This window comes from Scylla paramamosain, chromosome 39 (assembly GCF_035594125.1).
Source record: "Scylla paramamosain isolate STU-SP2022 chromosome 39, ASM3559412v1, whole genome shotgun sequence".
In the NCBI taxonomy this organism is placed as follows: Eukaryota; Metazoa; Arthropoda; class Malacostraca; order Decapoda; family Portunidae; genus Scylla; species Scylla paramamosain.
This window is the reverse complement of record NC_087189.1, coordinates 4,533,828-4,555,000: the sequence shown is the minus strand read 5'-3', so window position 1 is coordinate 4,555,000 and position 21,173 is coordinate 4,533,828. Positions and strand designations below refer to the sequence as shown.

Genomic DNA, 21,173 nt, shown 5'->3' with positions numbered 1-21,173 from the left:
GAGGAGGAGGAGGAAAACGATTGTTCGACTCTTGACCAGCAGGGGCACAGGAAACGCAGGTAACAGTGCAGGTGTTTATTCACAGAAGGTGTGAACAGAAGGCTGGAGGTAGGTGATCTCCCGGCGCCAGGCCGCGCACTTCCACTTAACACTTATGACTGAAGCCTAGCTCGTTCACTCATACACGTATTCATGCCTCACACAAGTCTCGCTCATTCACTCGTTCACACAACTAGCTAACAACCACACACCTCCCCCGAGACATAAGGAAGATTCCTTATCTTTGTTATGGCTACCGTAACACATGAAACAAAGTTACAATGATTGAAGTACAGAAAACACGGTACATATACACAAAACAAACACAGCGTACAATGAACACGTACGACTAATCGTAGGTGCTACGGTGCCACCGCACCTGCAGTCGTCTCGGCTCCCTACGCTGTCGGCTGCTTCGACGCTCTGGTTGCTCTCGGCCACGGTGTACCCCGTTACCCTGATGCTCCGGGCTGCCGGGATGGTGGTGTTCCTCGTGACCCTGATGCTGAAGCGCTGCACCGCCATGAGCGGTGTGCTGCTCGACAGGAAGGGGAGCAAGAGGTCTGTGTGGGCGTAGGTGTCTTCTATTACGCCACATCACGCGACCGCTGCCCATCTTGATGAGGTAGTCTCTCCTTCGCCCAACAGCCACGATGACACCCAGGCGATCCCAGAGGCCTGTCGTGTGATCTTGAACGTCGACGTGGCCACCGAGGTGCAGGAGAGGAAGAGTACGGGCGGACGCGTCGTGGCGAAGTTTCGCTTTCTTCCTCAGTCGCTCTGCCTTGGCGTCGCACTCATCAGCAGCGCGCTGCCACTGCTGAGCGTATGAGCGATGATGAGCCGGGACACAGGACCTCATAGGATGACCGAAGAGGACTTGTGCTGGTGATCGCCCTTCCGCCCTCGGAGTGTTGCGCAGTTCCAGCAACCCGCGAGCGAACGCATCCTCGTCCAGGTGTCCCTGCTGTGTGGTCGTGAGGATCAGCTTCTTCACGGACTTGACCGCTGCCTCGGCGTGACCATTGGAGCGTGGATAATGAGGTGAAGATACACGATGCTCCACCCCCATCGAGCCAGGAAGCGCCGTACCGATGAAGAAGTGAACTGCGGTCCACCGTCAGTCCTCAGGAGAACAGGCACGCCCGTGTCGGCGAACACACCCCGAAGGACACGAACGAGCTGATCAGCCGATGCTGGACGTGAGCATGCAGACACGTGAGGCCACCCAGACAAGCGATCTACATACACGAGGTATGTACGGCCTGCTGCGTGGAAGTAGTCTGCAGAAACTGACTCAAACACCCTGCTGGGTGTGTCCGTGTCCTGCCAGAGAGGTTCGTTGGCTTGGCTTGGTAGGAGTGGACGGCATAGTGAGCATCCAGAAACGACGTTCTCAACGTCTCTGTCCATACCAGGCCAGTACACCGTTTGTCGGGCCCGTCGCTTGGTGCGCTCCATCCCCTGATGACTGTCATGGAGTCGCTCTAGTGTTTCTCGGCGGAGGCTGTGAGGAATAAGAAGCCTCGGCCCGTAAACCACCAGGTCGTCGTCTACGGCCAGCAGACTGCGCACCGGCCAGTACGTACGCAAGCGGTGATCGAGGTCGTGGCAATGATCAGGGAAGCCCTCGATGATGACGTTCTTGAGCAAGCAGTACTCCCCGTCTCTTGCTGCTGCGGCACGTACCATTTCCACAGTCTGATCCTGGAGTGGTGCTAAGCGGACGCCGTCCTCATTGGTGGCAGATAACGCTGAGATGACCGCTGAGTGGAGAGGGTCGAGGTCACCAGAAGTAGCAGCATCCTCTTCCTCCACTGGGTCCTGTACTGGAGCACGTGAGAGGGCGTCGGGCACACAGTCTGTCAACTCGATGGCCATGGATCCACCAGCCATTGCACGTAAACCTTCCTTTGCTTCGAAGACGCTGGGAAAGGCCTTGATCACAGCAGCAGCGTGCCCCGCACGCTGCTGTGGCGACAGGTCGTAGGAATGAGGCCAGCTGATCACTTTTGTGGGCGTAGATAGAGGTGGCTGCGAGGCGGTCGGGTACTTGATGGAGCTGTTGCCGGTGTGCTGTTCTTCCCTGCGTAGCGGTCGGATTTGAGCCGGAAAATCTTCGGGGAGGATTCCGAGAGCGATGGAATCGTACCAGCTAAGCAGCGCCCCCTTCACCTCCTTCACCACGCTCACAACAGTCTCAGCTTCCCTGTCGCCCAGTTGCAAGTGCGACGAGAAAGTTCCTACACAGGTGAGGGGGTGATTACCGGCAGCATAAAGTCCATCACCATCAGCGGGCGCCAAGCTGGAGGGCGGGATTCCAAGGAGTGTTGCCGTGTCGAGGCCAATAACGGTCGTTTCGGCCCCAGAGTCAGGAGTCCACGTAATCTTGTCTCTTCCAGCGGGATGTGTGGCGGTAATGAGCACCTGGGGCGCAGGTCGTGCCGTCACCGTCTTTGTGTATACGCCTGATAAGAGCTGGTATACACTGGCACTGGCTCCCCGCCTCGGGCCTGCACCGCGATGAGGAGAGACAGTTGAGGAACTCCTCGAAGCTCCTCGTCGTTTCCTCACTGTCTGCTGACATACACTCGCAAAATGCCCTCTTTTCCCGCAGTTACGACACACTTTATCTATTGCCTGGCATCCCCTTTTGTCACTGCGACAATCTTTGCCACAACGATAACAGCCCGTGGGGCTTGAGCCCCGAAACTGCCCTTCCTGTAGTTCGAGACAGCGTTCACACCATGGCTCGAAGAGTGAGAGCCGCCCCTTAGTACTGCACTACACTGGTTAGCGCTCTCTGATGCTCTGCAAATATCTATGGCGTTTTCAAGGGTGAGTTTCTTGTTTTCCAGCATGCGTTTCAGAGCCACTTCGTCTCGTGTCCCAACGACAATTCTGTCACGCAGCTGATGGTTTATGCACTGGTCGCAAAAGTCACAGAAATTGGCGATTTCCTTTACAGCACATAAAAAGTCGTCAAAACCTTCTTGCGTTTCTTGCACGCGGGAGTAGAAGTCTCTTCTATCCATGATGATGTTGCGCTGGCTTCGCAGGTACTCACACATTGCATCGAGGATGGTTCTTAACTCCGCGTCTCTCGGTAAGCTTATCCCGTAGCGAAGTGTACGGGTCCACTCGTCGTCTAGGACAGCAGCGAGTGCCGCCCTCTGCTCAGCCAGGGAGAGACAGTCTATCCTGGCGAGGGTTACGTATCCTTCAAACTTATGGCGCCACGTGTCGAACTCACGTAAAGATGCTGACGCCGTTAAGTGAGGAATGATGGTGGCGGACGTCGGGAACCTCGCGCCCTGGGTAGACGTGCTGCAGGCTGTGGTTTCGCCTTCATTGCTCGCCGTGGTGCGACTGGGAGCTTGTGTCCCCACTCTCTCCAGCAGCTGGGTTAAACGCTCCTCGCGAGCCTGACTCTGCTCCGACTGTCGCGCTAGCAGAGCAGCCAGCGCCTCCAACTGCTTCTCCATTCTGCGCCGTACCCACTGCAGCCTTGTCCTGATCCTACTCACTGCGCCATGTTCGACTCTTGACCAGCAGGGGCACAGGAAACGCAGGTAACAGTGCAGGTGTTTATTCACAGAAGGTGTGAACAGAAGGCTGGAGGTAGGTGATCTCCCGGCGCCAGGCCGCGCACTTCCACTTAACACTTATGACTGAAGCCTAGCTCGTTCACTCATACACGTATTCATGCCTCACACAAGTCTCGCTCATTCACTCGTTCACACAACTAGCTAACAACCACACAACGATAAGATTTATTAGATTCGTCTTCAGATTCATTCACTCATACATAAAACTTCCTCTTCTTCCTCTTCTTCTTCTTCTTCTTCTTTCTCCTCCTCCTCCTTCTCCTCCTCCTCCTCCTCCTCCTCCTCCTCCTCCATCCTCCTACTCTTCATCAACTCTTTTCTTCAGCTCAGCATCATCACCATCATCATCTATTCATCTTTTCCTCCACCTCCAACACCTCCTCCTCCTCCTCATCCTCCTCCTCATCCTCCTCCTCCTCCTCCTCCTCCTCCTCCTCCTCCTCCAGGCAATGTTTATGGGGCCGTAAGGGAATGAACAAGGTGAGGAGGAGGAGGAGGAGGAGGAGGAGTGGGGGGGTGAAAAAGAGGCAAGAAGGGGGGAGGTCAGCAGGTGAGTATGGGTGAGGTGATTTATGAGGAGGGGGGTTGGGGGGGAGAGTATGCACACACACACACACACACACACACACACACACACACACACACACACACACACACACACACACACACACACACACACACACACGCAAACCTGTATTGTAAATGTGTACGAACCTTTTGACTCACTCACTCACTCACTCACTCACTCACTCACTCACTTTTTTTCATTTGACTCTTACTCCCTTTAATTAAGACTATTCCGCTCCCTTCCCTCCTCTCTCACTCGCTCACTCGCTCACTCACTTACATTCACTCAGTCACCCACTCACAGTAATACAAACTCATTAACAGAGAGAGAGAGAGAGAGAGAGAGAGAGAGAGAGAGAGAGAGAGAGAGAGAGAGAGAGAGATATGACGGTTTGCACGCTCCTTCCCCCTCACTTCTCTCTCTCTCTCTCTCTCTCTCTCTCTCTCTCTCTCTCTCTCTCTCTCTCTCTCTCTCTCTCTCTCTCTCTCTCTCTCAGTAATAGGTTGTTCAGAACTTGCTGCAAACCTCTATCTCATTTTGTGTGTGTGTGTGTGTGTGTGTGTGTGTGTGTGTGTGTGTGTGTGTGTGTGTGTGTGTTTACTTCTTCCCTCTCCATAAATGAATAAATAAACAAGCAAGGAAGCAACGAAGTAAATAAGCTAACAAATAAATTATGTGGTTAAGTTTTTTTCTTTCTTTCTTTTTGTTACTTTTATTTCTTTGTCTCATTGATTTTGTTTTCTTTGTGTGTGTGTGTGTGTGTGTGTGTGTGTGTGTGTGTGTGTGTGTGTGTGTGTGTGTGTGTGTGTGTAAAGGACAGTCACGTTATTCTCTCTCTCTCTCTCTCTCTCTCTCTCTCTCTCTCTCTCTCTCTCTCTCTCTCTCTCTCTCTCTCTCTCTCTATCTATCTATCTATCTATCTATCTATCTATATGTCTGTATGTTTCTATCTATCTATCTATCTATCTGCCTATCTATCTATCTATCTCTGTCTCCCGCTCCCCATCTACACACACACACACACACACACACACACACACACACACCTGCCACTAAGCCCACTATATCCTCTACCTGTAATCTTCTTCAGGTGACACAGATTACCTGCCTCTCTCAGGTGACCATTCAATACCCTTGCTCTCCTGCCGCCACCCTTCGTTGCTTCCCAGGTGAGTAGGGGAGGCTCATTTAATCTGCTTATCTTTTCTTATTTCCTCACATCTGTTGCCTGTATCCTGAGTCACCTTTGCTTTGCTTCTGCACTGTTTTCAAAGGGCTCTTGTTGAAGTGACTCGGGTTTTTAAGAGTGTTTTTTAAGGTTTCTAGTGACAGATTGACAACGTTTCTACATTGCTGGCAGGAGAAACAGTCTTGAGAACCAGGCTAATCATCTCTACAGCCTTGAAAATTACTAGTTGACGAGTTTAGATTATGACAAAGCACAATATTTTGAAACACTTCTGCGCCGCACCTCCACTACATTCAAAGAGCTCTAGCTGATGTTGCACGTGTTTTAAATGGTGTTTTTATGGTTCCAGTGACAGATAAACAAGATATTTACATCATTAGCAGAAGAAACACTCGTGAGAACCCGGGTAATGCATCTCTGTGGCCTTTGAAAATAGTTTTGGGGCGAGAAAAGCGATTCTGAATACTGGTTCTTGGTATTTTGGTGAGATTTTGTATTACTGCTTAAATCCTTCACTAACTTGATTCTTGTAAATACGTTGGTTAAGATCTAAAAGTAAAATAATAATAATGATAATAATAATAATAATAATAATAATAATAATAATAATAATAATAATAATAATAATAATAATAATAATAATAATTTAAGCGTAACTATTCCTTGCAAAACTTATAACTTCCAATGTTTATCTGTTTATTTTATATATTAATTTTTCTATGATTTATTTATATATCAAGTCCTTTATCTGTTTGTTTATTTATCTGCTCGTGTGTGTGTGTGTGTGTGTGTGTGTGTGTGTGTGTGTGTGTGTGTGTGTGTGTGTGTGTGTGTGTGTGTCTTCCCTTATCTTATCCATCTACGAGTATCTCTTGTTTATTTACTCTCTCTCTCTCTCTCTCTCTCTCTCTCTCTCTCTCTCTCTCTCTCTCTCTCTCTCTCTCTCTCTCTCTCTCTCTCTCTCTCTCTCTCCTATCATCACCGCTACCACAACCACCACTACTAACAACAACAACAACAACAACAACAACAACAACAACAACAATAAAGCAGTAATCACAATAGCAACTAATCACACACACACACACACACACACACACACACACACACACACACACACACACACACACACACACACATACTCGCGTCCCCACCCCAAGATTAACCATTTTGATAGCGAGACAAACATTGTACCGGGAAGGGTTAAGCAAATGTCTAGTCTTCCTCCTCGTATGTATGTCAATTAATTTATTCTTGTCTTATCTAGGGTGTCTCTTTAACTCTGTGTGTGTGTGTGTGTGTGTGTGTGTGTGTGTGTGTGTGTGTGTGTGTGTGTGTGTGTGTGTGTGTGTGTGTGTGTGTGTGTGTGTGTGTGAATAAAAAAATCCACATGAGAAAACAGTGTAAGGAAAATCTTCGGTAAGAATACGAAAACAAAAAATAATGATAATAATAATGATGATGATGGTGATGATGATGATAATGATGATGATGATGATGATGGTTATGGCGATGGTGGTGATGATGATGATGATGATGGTGGTGGTGGTAATGAGTATCGTCTTTTGATTTTTGGAGAGGAGGAGGAGGAGGAGGAGGAGAAAAAAAAAGAAGAAAAATTTGAAGAAGAAGAAGAAGAAGAAGAAGAAGAAGAAGAAGAAGAAGAAGAAGAGGAGGGAAGAAAAAAAGAAAAGAAAAGAAAAGAAAAGAAAAGAAAAGAAAAGAAAGAAAGAAAGTAAAATAATAGAAAAAAACGACAAAGAAATTTAACAAGTGAGCAAAAATTCAATAAACACACACACACACACACACACACACACACACACACACACACACACACACACACACACACACACACACGAACGAACGAAGGAAACGGAAAACCAAAGGAAAAAAACAGAAAATCCGACTTACATAACTTTAAAAAACAACAAAACAAACCAAAATCTAGAAAAAAAAACAGGACGAAGAAAACGAGAGAGAGAGAGAGAGAGAGAGAGAGAGAGAGAGAGAGAGAGAGAGAGAGAGAGAGAGAGAGAGAGAGACTATAACACTGGATGATAAATAAAAGTACTGCCACAAAATTTATCGACCCCTTCAATCTAAGACAACATAAACTACTACGTTCACAACAAGACAGGCTACCCTCATCCGTCATCCGCGCGGCCTCCTAGTGGGTGATGACAAGCAGTGACGGGCGGTGACGGGCGGTGACGGGCGGTGAAGGGATGATGGTGGGGTGATGGTGCTGAAGTGTGTACCATAGAATATATAGCCATCAATATTGTTTACCCTTGAGTATTACAGAAGTGTCCAGCCAGTCATGTTGCTATTATCTCTCTCTCTCTCTCTCTCTCTCTCTCTCTCTCTCTCTCTCTCTCTCTCTCTCTCTCTCTCTCTCTCTCTCTCTCTCCGGCATGTTGTTGTTAAGTTATTGTTATGTTATACTGTTATTGCTCACGTCTTTATCTGCTGGGAGGATCCGGCCGCCCCACCGAGACTCGTTTGTTGCCGGTCTGCTGTGTGACTGTGAGATGGATGAGGCCGCGGGGTGTCTGTGTTATTGTGGTGGTGGTGGTGGTGGTGATAGTCGTACAGTACCTTTATTATGCACTCTAAAGTTTATTTCCGTTGTAGTGGTGGCAACTGTGGGAAAAAGATTGAGGGAAGAAGTGGAGGGTTGGAACTGTGGTAGAGGTGCAAGGGATGGGAGGCACAGAGGAAGATGCAAGGGACAGACACACCTGGAAGAGACTCGTGCATGGCGCCAACCACTCACTCTTGGGAAGCGGCTGAAGAAGAAGAAGAAAAAAAAAGTAGAAGTAGAAGTAGAAGAAGAAGAAAAAAGGTGGTGGTGGTGGTGGTTTTAGTAGTAATAGTAGTAGTAGTAGTATCAGTAGTAGCGGTAATGATCACAGTAGCATTATTACATACTCTATATCTTCTTATCACAACGTAATATAGAAACTGATGTAGAATACTCGTATGTTCCAAAGTTCCTATAAGAGAGAATCGAACCCCTTTCTTCCTCCTCCTCTGTGCCTGCCACCCTTTACGGTTCTTCCACAATTCCATCCCCACATCTCACTCTCTGTCTCCCCCCCCCCCGATCTTCCTTCCCCATCTGGTTTTCGCCGGGGATCGAACCCACACGGGACACTTGGAGGTTGAGCGCACATTCGACAAGCTATGCCGGCCAGAGCCACGATGATCACTGGGTTTGGAAATTTAACTGTTGATTTAGTTCAGCCTTGAGTGTTCTGTTACTACACTCAGCTTGTTTTTTTTTCTTTTTTTTTCTTTTCTTTTTTCATATTTTACGTATTTTTTATATTTTTCTTTTTTTATTTTATGTTTATTCTCTTTTTTTTTATATTTGCATGCATCACAGTTTCGTTTTCTGTACGTTTTCTTTCTTTTTTTTATTCTCATCATACTTTCTTTATATATTTTTTTTTTTCATAATTTACATACCCATTCAATTTACATTTCTCTTTTAATCTTATGTTTATTCTATCTTTTTTTTTTTCGTTATGGTTTTCTTTTTCTGTACATTTTTTTTTTTATTATATATTTTCGTCATACTTTTCTTAGTGTTTTTTTGTTTTCGTAATTTCCGCATTCTATCTATCCTTGCCCTTTATTCTTTCATTTTATGGTTATTCTTTTTTTTCCATCATAGTTTCCTTTTCCAGTGCATTTTTTTTTATCTTCATCAGTTTTCTTTATTTTTGTTGTTGTTGTTGTTGTTGTTGTTATTGTTGTTGTTGTTGTTTTACGTATGCTAGTTATATCTGTGCATTATTTCTCCTTCATTCTATCTCACTTTGTATATTTTCATCACAGTTTTCTTTCCTGCATTTTTTTTTTATAATTCTCATGTCTGTTTATATTATCTATCCTTTCCTTTACGTTCATTCTGCCTTGCTGTTTATATTTTTATCACCCATCATTCTTTTTTTTTTTCTGTTCATATATCATGGTTAGCTAACTCTCTCTCTCTCTCTCTCTCTCTCTCTCTCTCTCTCTCTCTCTCTCTCTCTCTCTCTCTCTCTCTCTCTCTAAAGTGTAAAGTTTCTTTCGTCGAGGTTGTAAAGTTTGTAAGATTTATTATTTTTTCCATCATTACTTTTTTTTCCCTTGGTGCGAGAGTCGTGACTAGGTGTGAGGTGTGAGGTGAGAGAGAGAGAGAGAGAGAGAGAGAGAGAGAGAGAGAGAGAGAGAGAGAGAGAGAGAGAGAGAGAGAGAGAGAGAGAGAGAGAGAGAGAGAGAGAGAGAGAGAGAGAGAGAGAGAGAGAGAGAGAGAGAGAGAGAGAGAGAGAGAGAGGACAGAGTGGGCTGCGAGAGGTGAGTGTGGTGGTGGTGGTGGTGATGCAATGAAAGGCCTGGTGTTAGTGGTGATGGCAGTGATGATGAGGGACGGAGAGAAGCATCACCATTTCCGAACTACAGACTGGAGGGCACCACCACCACTACCACTACCACCACCACCACTACCACAACCACCATCTCCACTACTATCACCACCACCATTACTACTAATTAACCTAATCTAACTAAACAATAATAATAATAATAATAATAATAATAATAATAATAATAATAATAATAATAATAATAATAATAATAATAATAATAATAAGCTCGTAACTTAGATGAGGAAAACAAAATTAACCATCTCTATTCTTCACTATCTCTTGGGCATCATTTTTCACTATATTACATTTCCCGCCATTAATCTTTCCCTTCATCTTGTCCTCAAAATCCTCTTCTTGCGAGTCACGCCTCATCATCACCACCATCGCCATTATTATCATCACTATCATCATTCCCAACCCCTTTGGCCCGTCACCCACCACCACCACCACCACCACCACCACCAGTCTTGCATATTTCACGTCCATATTCTTAACGTTACCTCACGTCATGTCGTTAAGTGTGTCGCTGGAAAATTTCAGATTTCTTACCTTATTCGTGAGTTTCTTTCACTTTCATTTTTCTCTTTTTATTTTTCTCTTTTGTTATTTTCATTCACTTGTTTATTTATTTTATTTTTAGGTACTGGTATTACGTTTATTTACATAGTTTCAGATTGTTTTCCTTATTTCGGTTATTTTTTTCCTTTATTTCTTGTTCTTTTGTCTTCTTTTTTTTTTCGTTCTAGGCACTAAAGTCGTTGGATTTATTGCCAGTAACGTACAGAAAAAAATACTTTACCATAATTTTCATTCTTTTCTTTCATTTATACGTAATATTCTCTTCCCATTTTTTCTCTTATTTATTTTCTGTCAGTATTTTTTTTTATTTAATGTTCAAATCTATGAAGCATTGCAGTGAATGATTATCAGTGAACTACAGATGTAAAATACTCAACAATTTCAGATTTTTCCTTCTATAAGTGATTTTCTTTGTCTTCTCTCTCTCTCTCTCTCTCTCTCTCTCTCTCTCTCTCTCTCTCCTCTCTCCTCCTCTTCTCTCCTCTCTCTCTCTCTCTCTCTCTCTTTTTTCAGGTTTGAAGTCTAAGAAGTAATGCAGTGAATTATTGTCCCACATAACCACAATAATAACTACAATATCACCGTAACATTGTTCTGTCTTGTTACGTGATTTTCTTACAATATATATTTCTTTTGTACTTTTTAATCTGACACGTGTATTGTCATCACGTAGATTGAAGATTCTCTCTCTCTCTCATCCTCTCTCTCTCTCTCTCTCTCTCTCTCTCTCTCTCTCTCTCTCATCTCTCACGTCACATCTTTTTATAACATAACAGGTTTTGCTGACTGTGATGAATGTGTTTATTAATTTCTTCGCTTGTTTATTCACTTCCCTATCTATCTATTTGTTTTATTCTACTGATTCCTTCAAATACAGTACGTATAATAATGTTTAGCCTTGTCACATCATCATTATCATCATCATCATCACTATTGTACCTCCTCTTCCCGTTTTTCTTCTACTCACAAAATAACAGCGCTAAAATCCAGTCACCATACACCATAACAATCAAAATAACACAAGAACAAGAACAAGAACAAGAACAACTCACCGAAAGCCCTGCAGTTTGTTCTTCAGTTTGGCCGCCATAGGAGTGCGTGGTCCACCCATTTTGGCAAGGGCCTGAGCCAACTGCATCTCATCCTCGTTCATGGTGGCTGTCCTTGTCTTCCTCGTCCTCCTTGTCCTGGCACTGATCCTTCCCTCCCGCTCCTCACACTCCTGAACAGCCGGGGTGACTGACGCAACGCTCTTTATCTCTCTCTTTCTCTCTCTTGACTCGATCACACGTGGGTTTGTTTACATGTCGCTGCCTAAAATATATTTTTTTTATATCATCCCTGAAATACATAAGTGTTGGATTAAGTTTGAAATTATTATCATGATGTTTTTTTTTAAGTGTTTGTTATCAATAGGACGGCTAATGGGTAAGATGTAATATAATTTCTTAGCCACGTAGCCCTTGTCTCCCGCCGCCAGATTTCAAATCGAACAGATGACAAGCAAGAATGATAATGACATCCCGCGGCGCCCAGCCTTCACCACTTAGCATTTAACGACCTTCACATTCAGCTCATCCTGATTAATGCCTCGATTATATCACTTGAACCAGATCTAGTTATGGGGTCAATACATGCCTCCAGATAAGTCAAGCCAAGCCATGACTGAGCTGCAGGGACCAGCGAGTGCTTGGCTACAGCGAGACAAGAGACAAATGGAATGCGTGGAAGCCTCCGGATGTAAATACATTTCGGAACAAGAAACATGACTGCAACGAAAAGCTCAGCGAGGCGTGTCTAGATTTGCATATGCACGACCTACATTCAGACAGCTAGCACCCTTACCCCGCCGACCTGCCCTCCTACCCACCGCCACCCTCCGCCCGCCTCACTCGCTCCACACGCACGCCAGGCCGGGGTGGAGGGCAAGACGCACTCACTCAAGCACTCATCCACGCATCCACACACACATACACATACACACAGGGAAACACGCACACATGAAGAGCCGCGCGTGCGTACTGGCGTGGCTTGGCCGAAACTGACGATCTGAGTGACTCTCTCTCAGCTGATACCATACTCCCGCCCCTCGCCCCGCCCCCTGCCGCCCCGCCCCGCCCACTGCCTCCCCCGCCCCGCCCCTTCACGCTACAACGCGTCCGTAATACTACCCACACCCCAGCCTCCCACTGAGCCCATAAAACCACGCCCACGCAACCAGACGCGCCTCACGCCCACCACGCACAACCTTCCCTCCTCCCATGACCCGGGAAGTTAACAAAAGTAGCAAGGTTTTCACAATAAGTGCAGAGAGAGAGAGAGAGAGAGAGAGAGAGAGAGAGAGAGAGAGAGGCCTGCTGAGTGGTAAATGATCAAGGTAACAAAATCCAATATGAAAAAAAAAAGTCTAGCTATCACAAGAGCCACTAACTGAAGGTCACTGGTAACGCAATATAGTGCTAAAAGAAAATAAGAAAAAAATCTGTGAAAAACACTTCTATTGACGTTGTAAAAAGAAAAGAATGCAAGTTGAAAAAGAAAAAGAAACGAAAGGTACAATGTTAAGATGTAGCAAGATAAGGGGACAAAAAAAAAGTATTGATACGTATAATGATGAAAGAAAATCTTCTTGCACTTGAACATGGGGAAAAAAATACAGAGAGAATCCAAGAAAAAAAAAACACAAAGGGAGTAATGTTAAGCTATTAAGCAATAAGATAGAAAAAATAAGAAAAAAAATTATTCACTATTAATACATAATGAGAACATTGTAAGACAAGAGAGAGAGAGAGAGAGAGAGAGAGAGAGAGAGAGAGAGAGAGAGAGAGAGAGAGAGAGAGAGAAAACACGCACGCGCGTGGAAGGAGTAAAGATACGTAACAAGGTAGAAAAGAAAATATTAAAAAAAAGAAAATTGATACGTAATATTGAAAAATCCAATATAAATCTTGTAAAAACAAAAAAAAAAGTTCATTTAAAATAAGTAAGCAAGAAACAGAAAAGAAATTTAAAAAAATGGAGAATAAGAGAAAATAATTATTAAACGTGCATAGTAAGATATAAACAGAAGAGAAATAAATAGAAATAAAATATTTAGCATAGTAACACAGAAACAGAAGATAATAAAAGAAAAAGAAATAGGAAAAATAAAAGAAACATAATATAAAAGCTAACTGTGGGTAGAGTAAGATAGACACATCACTTCAACGTAACATATTGAAGCTGTTAAGAGTCCCATAAAGTCTAAAGCCTCGTAACACAACACTTTATTTACCTATTTTTTTTGCTTTTCTTTTTATTCCTTCCCCCCCCCTCTCTCTCTCTCTCTCATCCTAATTCGTGTAAAGGACTTGTTGGCAGAAGGCAAAACCGCACTCAAACTTTTATAGCCTAGCATTAGTTTGCCTCCGCGTCTCCTTATCTAGTTATCTTTGCATAATATTTGCATTACTTTGTCAAGCTTAAGAGTGTCGATCGAAGGAAGCAGCTCGGCGTGAAAATATATTCACTTCACGTCACCAGGAAAAATGTGCTTAATGTATGTTTGGTAGAGGAAGAAGAGGAAGAAAAAGGGATAACGAGAAATTGACAAGGCCACCTGCAGAGAGAGAAAGAGAGAGAGTCGTTTAAATAATGATTGCTTAAGAGATCCCTTTCGCAAACCATTTCCTCGTAATGTTTGGGTGTGGATGAGATTTGATGCCACATGACGAGAGAGAGAGAGAGAGAGAGAGAGAGAGAGAGAGAGAGAGAGAGAGAGAGAGAGAGAGTCCATCCTATCTTATATACATTGTCATTCTAAAAGCAAAACAACAAGAACAACAACACGAACCTTGAGAGACGCCACCACCATCACAACCACCACCGCCGCCACCTTCCCTTTCATCTGGAGGCCTCAATATTATGCAAGAAAAATGTAACTTAATTTGCTGATGGAGGAAAAACACATGATTGAGAAAGGGCGTGCCTATCTGAAGGAGGAGGAGGAAGAAGAGGAAGAGGAGGAGGAGGTGTTTCAAGAGGTCAGAATGAGGTTAGGTCAGAGCAAATTGTGGTCATTGAGAGAGAGAGAGAGAGAGAGAGAGAGACTGACAGATAGACTGAGAGAAAATAGAGGCCAGTTAAACGAGAAAAAAATAAATAAAAAATAAAAAATAATAACACATACTAACAGGTTTATCAGGTTTGAGAACTACCTAAACAGCAAGAGATATACCAGGCTTTGTACAATTAAGTGTCAATCTTAGTACAGTACATTTTATTGATATACACGAGTAGGCAACCAAGCAATGCCTAACCTTCACTCATTTCACTGAGCGTCGGGATGGACCGAGTGTAACAAAGACTGTGGACTGGTGAAGAAAAACTGCCAGGATTTTATACAGAGGAGGCAGTGGAGGAAAGAAGGAAATGAGAGGAGGTAGAAAGAGAAAGGAGACAGGGTGGAGAGAAGAGGTACAAGAGCGAAGGAGAGGAGGTAGAAAGAGGAATGAGGGAGGAGGGAGGAGGGAGAGAGGAGAGGTAAAGAGTGAGGAAAGAGGAAGAGAGGAGGGAAGGAAAGATGGGGCAGTCTGACAGGAGGAAAAGTTGTAAGAGGAGAGGGAAAGAGAATTGGGATCAAGTGTTGAGAGAGGAGGAGGAAGAGGAAGAGGAAGAAAGGAGGAAGAGGAACAGCCACTTCATGACTATACACACACACACACACACACACACATATATACGCCTTAACAATATATGCATCAATGAATGGACAGCTAGAAACAGACAGAAAATATGTACTATTGTTAGGACAAGATGAGACTAAAGGTTCACAAAATATAAGTAACTGAGAAAAGGAAAACGTTTGTGCAATGTGCAGAGGGAAGGAAGAAAAAAAAAAAAAAAAAAAAGGAACAGCTTATAAAAATATAGATACCTGAAACTGAGTATAGATGAGATAACAGAGGCAGGAAACATGTAAAGCTCAGTCACTGCACACTAGCACACACACACACACACACACACACACACACACACACACACACACACACACACACACACACACACACACTATCTCTGTCTATCACTTCCAACATAATATATTCTCTCTTCCTTATAGGCTGACCACAGAATACCCAATGTGTGTTTGTACTTACATTGACTGAGTATTTTCAATGTCAAGGAGGAGGAAGAGGAGGAGGAGGAGGAGGAGGAGGAGGAGGAGGAGGAGGAGGAGGAGGAGGAGGAGGAGGAGGAGGAGGAGGAGGAGGAGGAGGAGGAGGAGGAGGTGTTTCAGTAGGTCAGAAGTGAGGTTAGTGATGCTTGGTTGTCTTCATGAGTTGCATTGTCATTGGTTATTTGGTACAAGGGAACAGCCACTCAGTTCATGGTCCCCTCAGCCTCCAACACTCTAAATGTATGGCAAGGAGTCAGTTAGGTAGACACTGCTAGGAGGCTGAGGTCACCACTGGCTGGCTGGTTGGTGTGAGGGGCCATCATTCACTTCCTTCATGCCTACAGGTGCCTCTGTCATCCTAATACCTCACTGATGGCAAGGAGTCAAACATTTGTTAGGTAGTCACTGAGATTTGGCAAGTCACATCTGGAGTGCTATCGTGCTGTCCCTCCCTCGGACACTCCTACGCCAAACTCTAAGTCCAGCTTGATGCAAACCCCTTTGGCTGCTGTGGTTTTTGCATCAAGGTTCATAAAATGGTCTGGTGCAAAACTGCTGTGTGATTTCATAATGTATCACAGAGTTCAAATATTTCAATAGTTTCAGTTTTCCTCAGTTCAGTTTTGTGCACTCACATGAAGGAGCAACTATCATAGTGTCACAGGCAGTGAGAGTTATGATCTCAAGGACTAATAACTGTTTCCTATTTATATAAAAACTTCAAAAACATTGTTATTTTTACACTCCTGCCAGATCCTGAAAACCTGAGGAAGATCTGATAACTGTTTCCTATCTACAGCTTATGAAAACCTTGAAGACATAGCCTCTTACAGTCCTGCCTCATTCTTAAACCCCAAGGAAGGACTGGTAGCCATCTCCTATGTCCTGCTGCAGACACAAGCTATCTCCTATGTCCTGCAAACACAAGCATCACATCACAAGCAGCAACATTATCAGTATTTACAAGAAAATTTAGAGTGCTTATTCACTAGAATGACAAACACAATATATATTTTAACTCAATAAAATAAATATTTCCTATCTACACTCCAAAGTAAATATGTGCCTCATTTTACATTCATTCTCCTAACACTTTAAAGTTCCTAGTGAGAAAATATATGAGACTTTGTAGTAATGATTATTGATCCTGATACACTTCCACACCCAGGACACACACCACAACACCACCCACACCCAGGACACACCTGACAACACCACACCCACACCCAGGACATGCCCCACAACATCACCCACACCCAGGACACACCCGACAACACCACATACACTCAGGAAACACCCCACAACACCACACACACACACAGGACACACCCCACACCACCACCCACACACAGAACACACCCCACAACACCACATACACTCAGGACACACCCCACAACACCACCCACATGGCAGGACTGGCGCCACAACACCCACAATACGCTGTAGGAGGGTGTGGCTGTTTTTTACTGTTTTTTGTGCCATATAAGTGTTATGTAGTTATTAATTGCACCTTAAGGCCTCAGGTATCAATGAGTAGGGTTTTACTTGAGGTAGTGAGACAAGAAACACTGGAGTCTAGCGCCGTCTTGATGGACACTGCCCTGAGTGGAGTGAAGTGTACATGAACGCCACCACACTACCACACCACCACACCACAGCTTCCAATGGCAACCCCACCAACACCACACCTTGATGCTTCAATGGTGGTGTGTGCATGGCATGTTGAGTATGCTTGTATGGTGGTGACTAAATATGCAGGTAAAGTAGTATGTAAGTATTCTGTGCTGTGATTGCTGTATTAAAATATGTTCACCTATATCAAAAACACACACAAATGCATACACACACACACACACACACACACACACACACACACACACACACACACACACACACACAGTGACCAGGAAGCTTTCAGTCAGTCAGTCGAGTCGAGAGCCAGGCACCAGCTATCCCTATCAAGGTGGCCACGAGAGGGTCCCACAGGGCAGCAGCAACAGGACACCTCGCAACAACACAACCAGGAAACATTTTGAGATGATTACGACCACAGTATGTCAAAAAATAATTATTTACACAGCGGATATGTTACAAATTACTGATACTCAGTAGCTGGTTGGGCTGAAACACTTTACAATCCTGGAACATTTGAGATTCCACAGAGTGATGGTAATGGCCGCCATACAGACCCATTCAGTTCAGTTGTGGGTCGGGGGAATGGCCTTTTCAGCGGCTCTCCCTGATTTGTGTTTCATGCTGTCAGGGTCTTTGGATCTGTTCACTTTTCACTGTTTTCTGTTACTTTCTATTTCCCTTATTCTCTTTCCCCATGCCTTGACCACTCAGCCACTTTGTTCTTGGCTTGGCAGCGACTCCTCACTTGTTGTGGTCAGCTTCCTCAATCCTCTGTCTGAGCAGCGCCATCTGTACCTCATTCCCGTTAGCCATCGCTTTCTGCCTCACTGCAGAGTGGTGCTGGCTGGCGAGTCTGTCCCGGATGTTGAGTTGCTCGATGGCATAGTCAGAGGACGTCCTGTGGGAGAGTAAGGAGAGTGACAGGTTTTTTATTCTCCCTTTTCTTTTATGAAAGAGGGACACTGGCCAGGGGCAAAAAAAAAAAATAAATAAATAAATAAATAAATAAAATAAAATAAACAAAATGCCCACAGAGGTGCTAGTCCCAGAAGAAAGGTCAAAATGGACTATCCATAACTAGGGGGTGTCTTGAAACCTCCCTCCTGAAAGAGTTCAAGTCATAGGAAGGAGGAAATACAGAAGCTGGCAGGGAGCTCCAGTTTATTCAGTGTTGCCTCCCCACATGTCCTGCAGGAGAGTGAAGCAGTGTGACATGTACTTGGTGGTGCTACGCCACAGTTCACAATGAGGGTGGAGGCAGCACTTACTTGGCAAGGCAGAAGTACAGTTCACGGTGAGGGAGGAGGTGGCACTTACTTGGCGATGTAGAAGTAGAAGGAAGCGCCCACCACCATGAAGATGACGGCCCCGGCAGCAATGTAAGAGTTTGGCAGCTTCTTGACGCCCTTGACCCCGTAGTAAGGGCGGTCTTTGTTCTTGTAGAACTCTGTCTTATCCCGGTGTTCCCACAGGGAGTCGTCGTGAAACACTCTATTTCGACAAAATAAATACAGAAATTAACTGATTACAGCGCTGACTTTTGGCTATCAAAGATTATTGGCACTGTGTGGTGCTACTCTGTCATAACAGACTCCTACTTATTACTTTCTGCACATCACACTGTCTTACCAGTATCCCAAATATTCATTTAGGATACTGGTATTTGTGTTCTGTATCAAAAGTAAATGATGAGGAATGACAGCCATCTGACAGATCTATCAATATTTCAGACACTTCTTTCCCTCCAAGAATTCCCTCCCACAGGGTGGCCAGGACTGTACACACCTTATCCCCCCACACTAGCCTTGCCTGGCTTGGTGCAAACAATCACTTCCTCCACAGATTTCCTTCACACGCCTCTGCACTTTCATCTTTTTTCATAAATTACCTGGCTACATATTTCATCCCCATTCCCTATCACTCAGAAACTCTTGAACACATTAATCACACTTGTTTCTTTCAATAAACACAAAGCTTACCAAGTCAACCAACAAGTACAATGAAGAAGTGCATGGCATCACAACAGGTCAAGCATCAACTCTGTGATGTGGCAGCCTTCCCCTGAGGCCGTACTTACACATTCCCCATGGGGGCATTGGTCTTGATGTCCCCATAGGTGTGCATCTCTGGGCTGACGCGCCTTGCCTGCAGCTCAGCATCGTAGGCTCTCCGCAGGCCTGGTTTGCTGAGCACAGAGTAAGCTTCATTTATTGCTACAAACTCCTTGTGACACTCAGATGCTGGGTTTGTGTCCGGATGGCACTGAAGGGAAATAAATCGAGGATTCCCATCACAGGAAAGAAATACAGTAAATATACACACAGAAACTAATTTTGCAGACAATGCCAAAAATCTAAGGTGACAATGCCAAAAATCTGAGGTTAATAATAATTCCTACACTGTCCCTTGGGGAGGTGCCACCCACCTCTTTGGAGAGACGAATAAACTGTTCCCTAATCTCAACAGGTGAGCAGGTCTTCTCCAGCCCCAGCACTTCGTAATGGTTCTGGTGAAGTATTCTGCAAGACGAGGTGAATACATGAGAATGGATAAACGAACAGATTAATAAATAAATTGAAAACATCACCTTAACATCCAGGACATGTGGTGTTTGACTGTTAACTGTCATCTTTAGGTATTCATGGCATAACATGACAAAAACAATACACTACTAAGACCATTTTTAGATATTCCTGACATAACGAAACACTACCAAGGTAATACCATCTCTAGGTATTGATGACATAACGATACACTACCTAATACTATCTTTGAAGATCAGTGATACACACCACACCAAACAACAAGAACACTTTCCAGAGTGGCCCATGCCTCACCTCCATGTTGAGAAGGCACAGGGGTGTGTGTAGCGCAGCCAGGCACAGGTGCTCATCAGCAGCCTCCTGCCCACCCTCACGTGCTTCAGGGTTTCACTCTGCATCTTGCACGCTGCTTACCTCAGCACCACAGTGCAACACTGAGGTAAATCATACCAATGCATTTAGCAAAACATAGGGAAAAAGATGTAATTAAACACTCAAATAAATCATACCACTGCATTCAGCAAAACATAAGAAAAAAAGATATAATTAAACCTTCAAATAAAAGGAACAAGTATTATATTATTTTAATTACAAGTGCATTTTATACTTTAACTGAAGGAGCATTTCCTGCACTGCCATGAGTTTCTTTCAATGAAATGTAAAGGTATTGTGAAAGTAACATCAGCCTAGTAATTTCCAGACATTGGCTGTTTATTTCTTGACAAAGTATGATGCCTTTATTCAAACCATGACCTGCAGAGAGAAAGGATCAGCTGGGATGTTAATCAAGTGAATAAATGTGAACCTAACCTAACCCTCAGATGAAGACAGTCATGTTAATTGAATGTCGTGCTTCCATTAAACAAAATTACTCCAAGGTCACCCGGCAACTCTTCTTACCTAACCCCACAACTAGCTAGTCTTTTCCCTTCCCTGCACCCACTAGGTCTCCTTACCATGTCTGGGCGGCACTGAAGGCTGGCACGCGTGCTGGGCTGAGGCAGGGACCTTTAAAATTCCATTAGGCGTAGGCCCTTCACTTTACCCCTGCTACTTTCAGTGTTAAGGGGTACAGCAGCTGCTGCTAAGCCGCCACTGAATCCTTGCCCCACACTCAATTTATGGTTTAATTCTTAGCTTCTTGTTAAATATGTACTATAAAATTACTTGAAGACAATTCATGATGAAATTATAAGCTTTGAAGTGACTATGTGTGTGTTTTATTCGTTAGTTGTGGGTTTAAGGTAAAATAAGATAGAAACTAGATTCCGAGTCATGGGTCATAAGGGAACATTCGAAGGTTTGTTATTGTTTATGTAATACTTAGTTTTGTACAGGTTCACATAATGGTTACATAATGTAGGGTCAGGAAAACTTGAAAATATTCATTAACAGCCAGGAATATAATTAGACTATTATCATGATATATACTTCTTCAA

General features: G+C 44.2%; 3 protein-coding genes across 4 annotated transcripts in view; 1 reads left to right on the top strand and 2 right to left on the bottom strand.

The window, feature by feature from the left end:
- LOC135092090 (NAD kinase-like) overlaps nt 1-11,678 on the bottom strand; it is a 119,758-nt gene extending 108,080 nt beyond the window's left edge. The window contains 1 exon segment of the mRNA XM_063990299.1: nt 11,454-11,678. Within this exon segment, the coding sequence (XP_063846369.1) occupies nt 11,454-11,554 (101 nt within the window). The 5' untranslated portion in view covers nt 11,555-11,678.
- Nucleotides 11,679-12,035: 357 nt separating this feature from the next.
- Nucleotides 12,036-17,249, top strand: LOC135091976 (soluble scavenger receptor cysteine-rich domain-containing protein SSC5D-like). Its single transcript, XM_063990072.1, has 4 exons — nt 12,036-12,141; nt 16,356-16,468; nt 16,725-16,998; nt 17,215-17,249. The coding sequence occupies exons 1-4, from the start codon at nt 12,036-12,038 to the stop codon at nt 17,247-17,249; spliced, it is 528 nt and encodes a 175-aa protein (XP_063846142.1).
- LOC135092089 (dnaJ-like protein 60) lies at nt 14,645-20,849 on the bottom strand. 2 transcript variants are annotated; one of them, XR_010262737.1, is made up of 7 exons: nt 20,691-20,849; nt 20,029-20,168; nt 19,617-19,710; nt 19,269-19,453; nt 18,509-18,682; nt 16,824-18,089; nt 14,645-16,761 (listed from the first exon to the last, which is right to left on the bottom strand). XR_010262737.1 is itself a non-coding variant. In XM_063990297.1 (6 exons), the coding sequence occupies exons 2-6, from the start codon at nt 20,130-20,132 to the stop codon at nt 17,933-17,935; spliced, it is 714 nt and encodes a 237-aa protein (XP_063846367.1). In that variant the 5' UTR covers nt 20,133-20,168; nt 20,691-20,849; the 3' UTR covers nt 14,645-17,932. The 2 variants fall into 2 exon arrangements, 1 of the variants encoding a protein (XP_063846367.1); XM_063990297.1 differs by having other exon boundaries at nt 14,645-18,089.
- Between the last annotated feature and the right edge of the window lie 324 nt (nt 20,850-21,173).

Coding starts and splice junctions, on each gene's coding strand:
- LOC135091976 (XM_063990072.1), top strand. CDS start 12,036: ATGCCTCCAGATAAGTCAAGCCAAGCCATGACTGAGCTGCAGGGACCA. Junction 12,142..16,355: donor ATGCGTGGAAGCCTCCGGAT/GTAAATACATTT, acceptor TCCTATCTACAG/CTTATGAAAACCTTGAAGAC. Junction 16,469..16,724: donor AGACACAAGCTATCTCCTAT/GTCCTGCAAACA, acceptor TTCCACACCCAG/GACACACACCACAACACCAC.
- LOC135092089 (XM_063990297.1), bottom strand. CDS start 20,132: ATGCAGAGTGAAACCCTGAAGCACGTGAGGGTGGGCAGGAGGCTGCTG. Junction 19,454..19,616: donor TTATTCGTCTCTCCAAAGAG/GTGGGTGGCACC, acceptor ATTTCCCTTCAG/TGCCATCCGGACACAAACCC. Junction 18,683..19,268: donor AATGCCCCCATGGGGAATGT/GTAAGTACGGCC, acceptor TTGTCGAAATAG/AGTGTTTCACGACGACTCCC.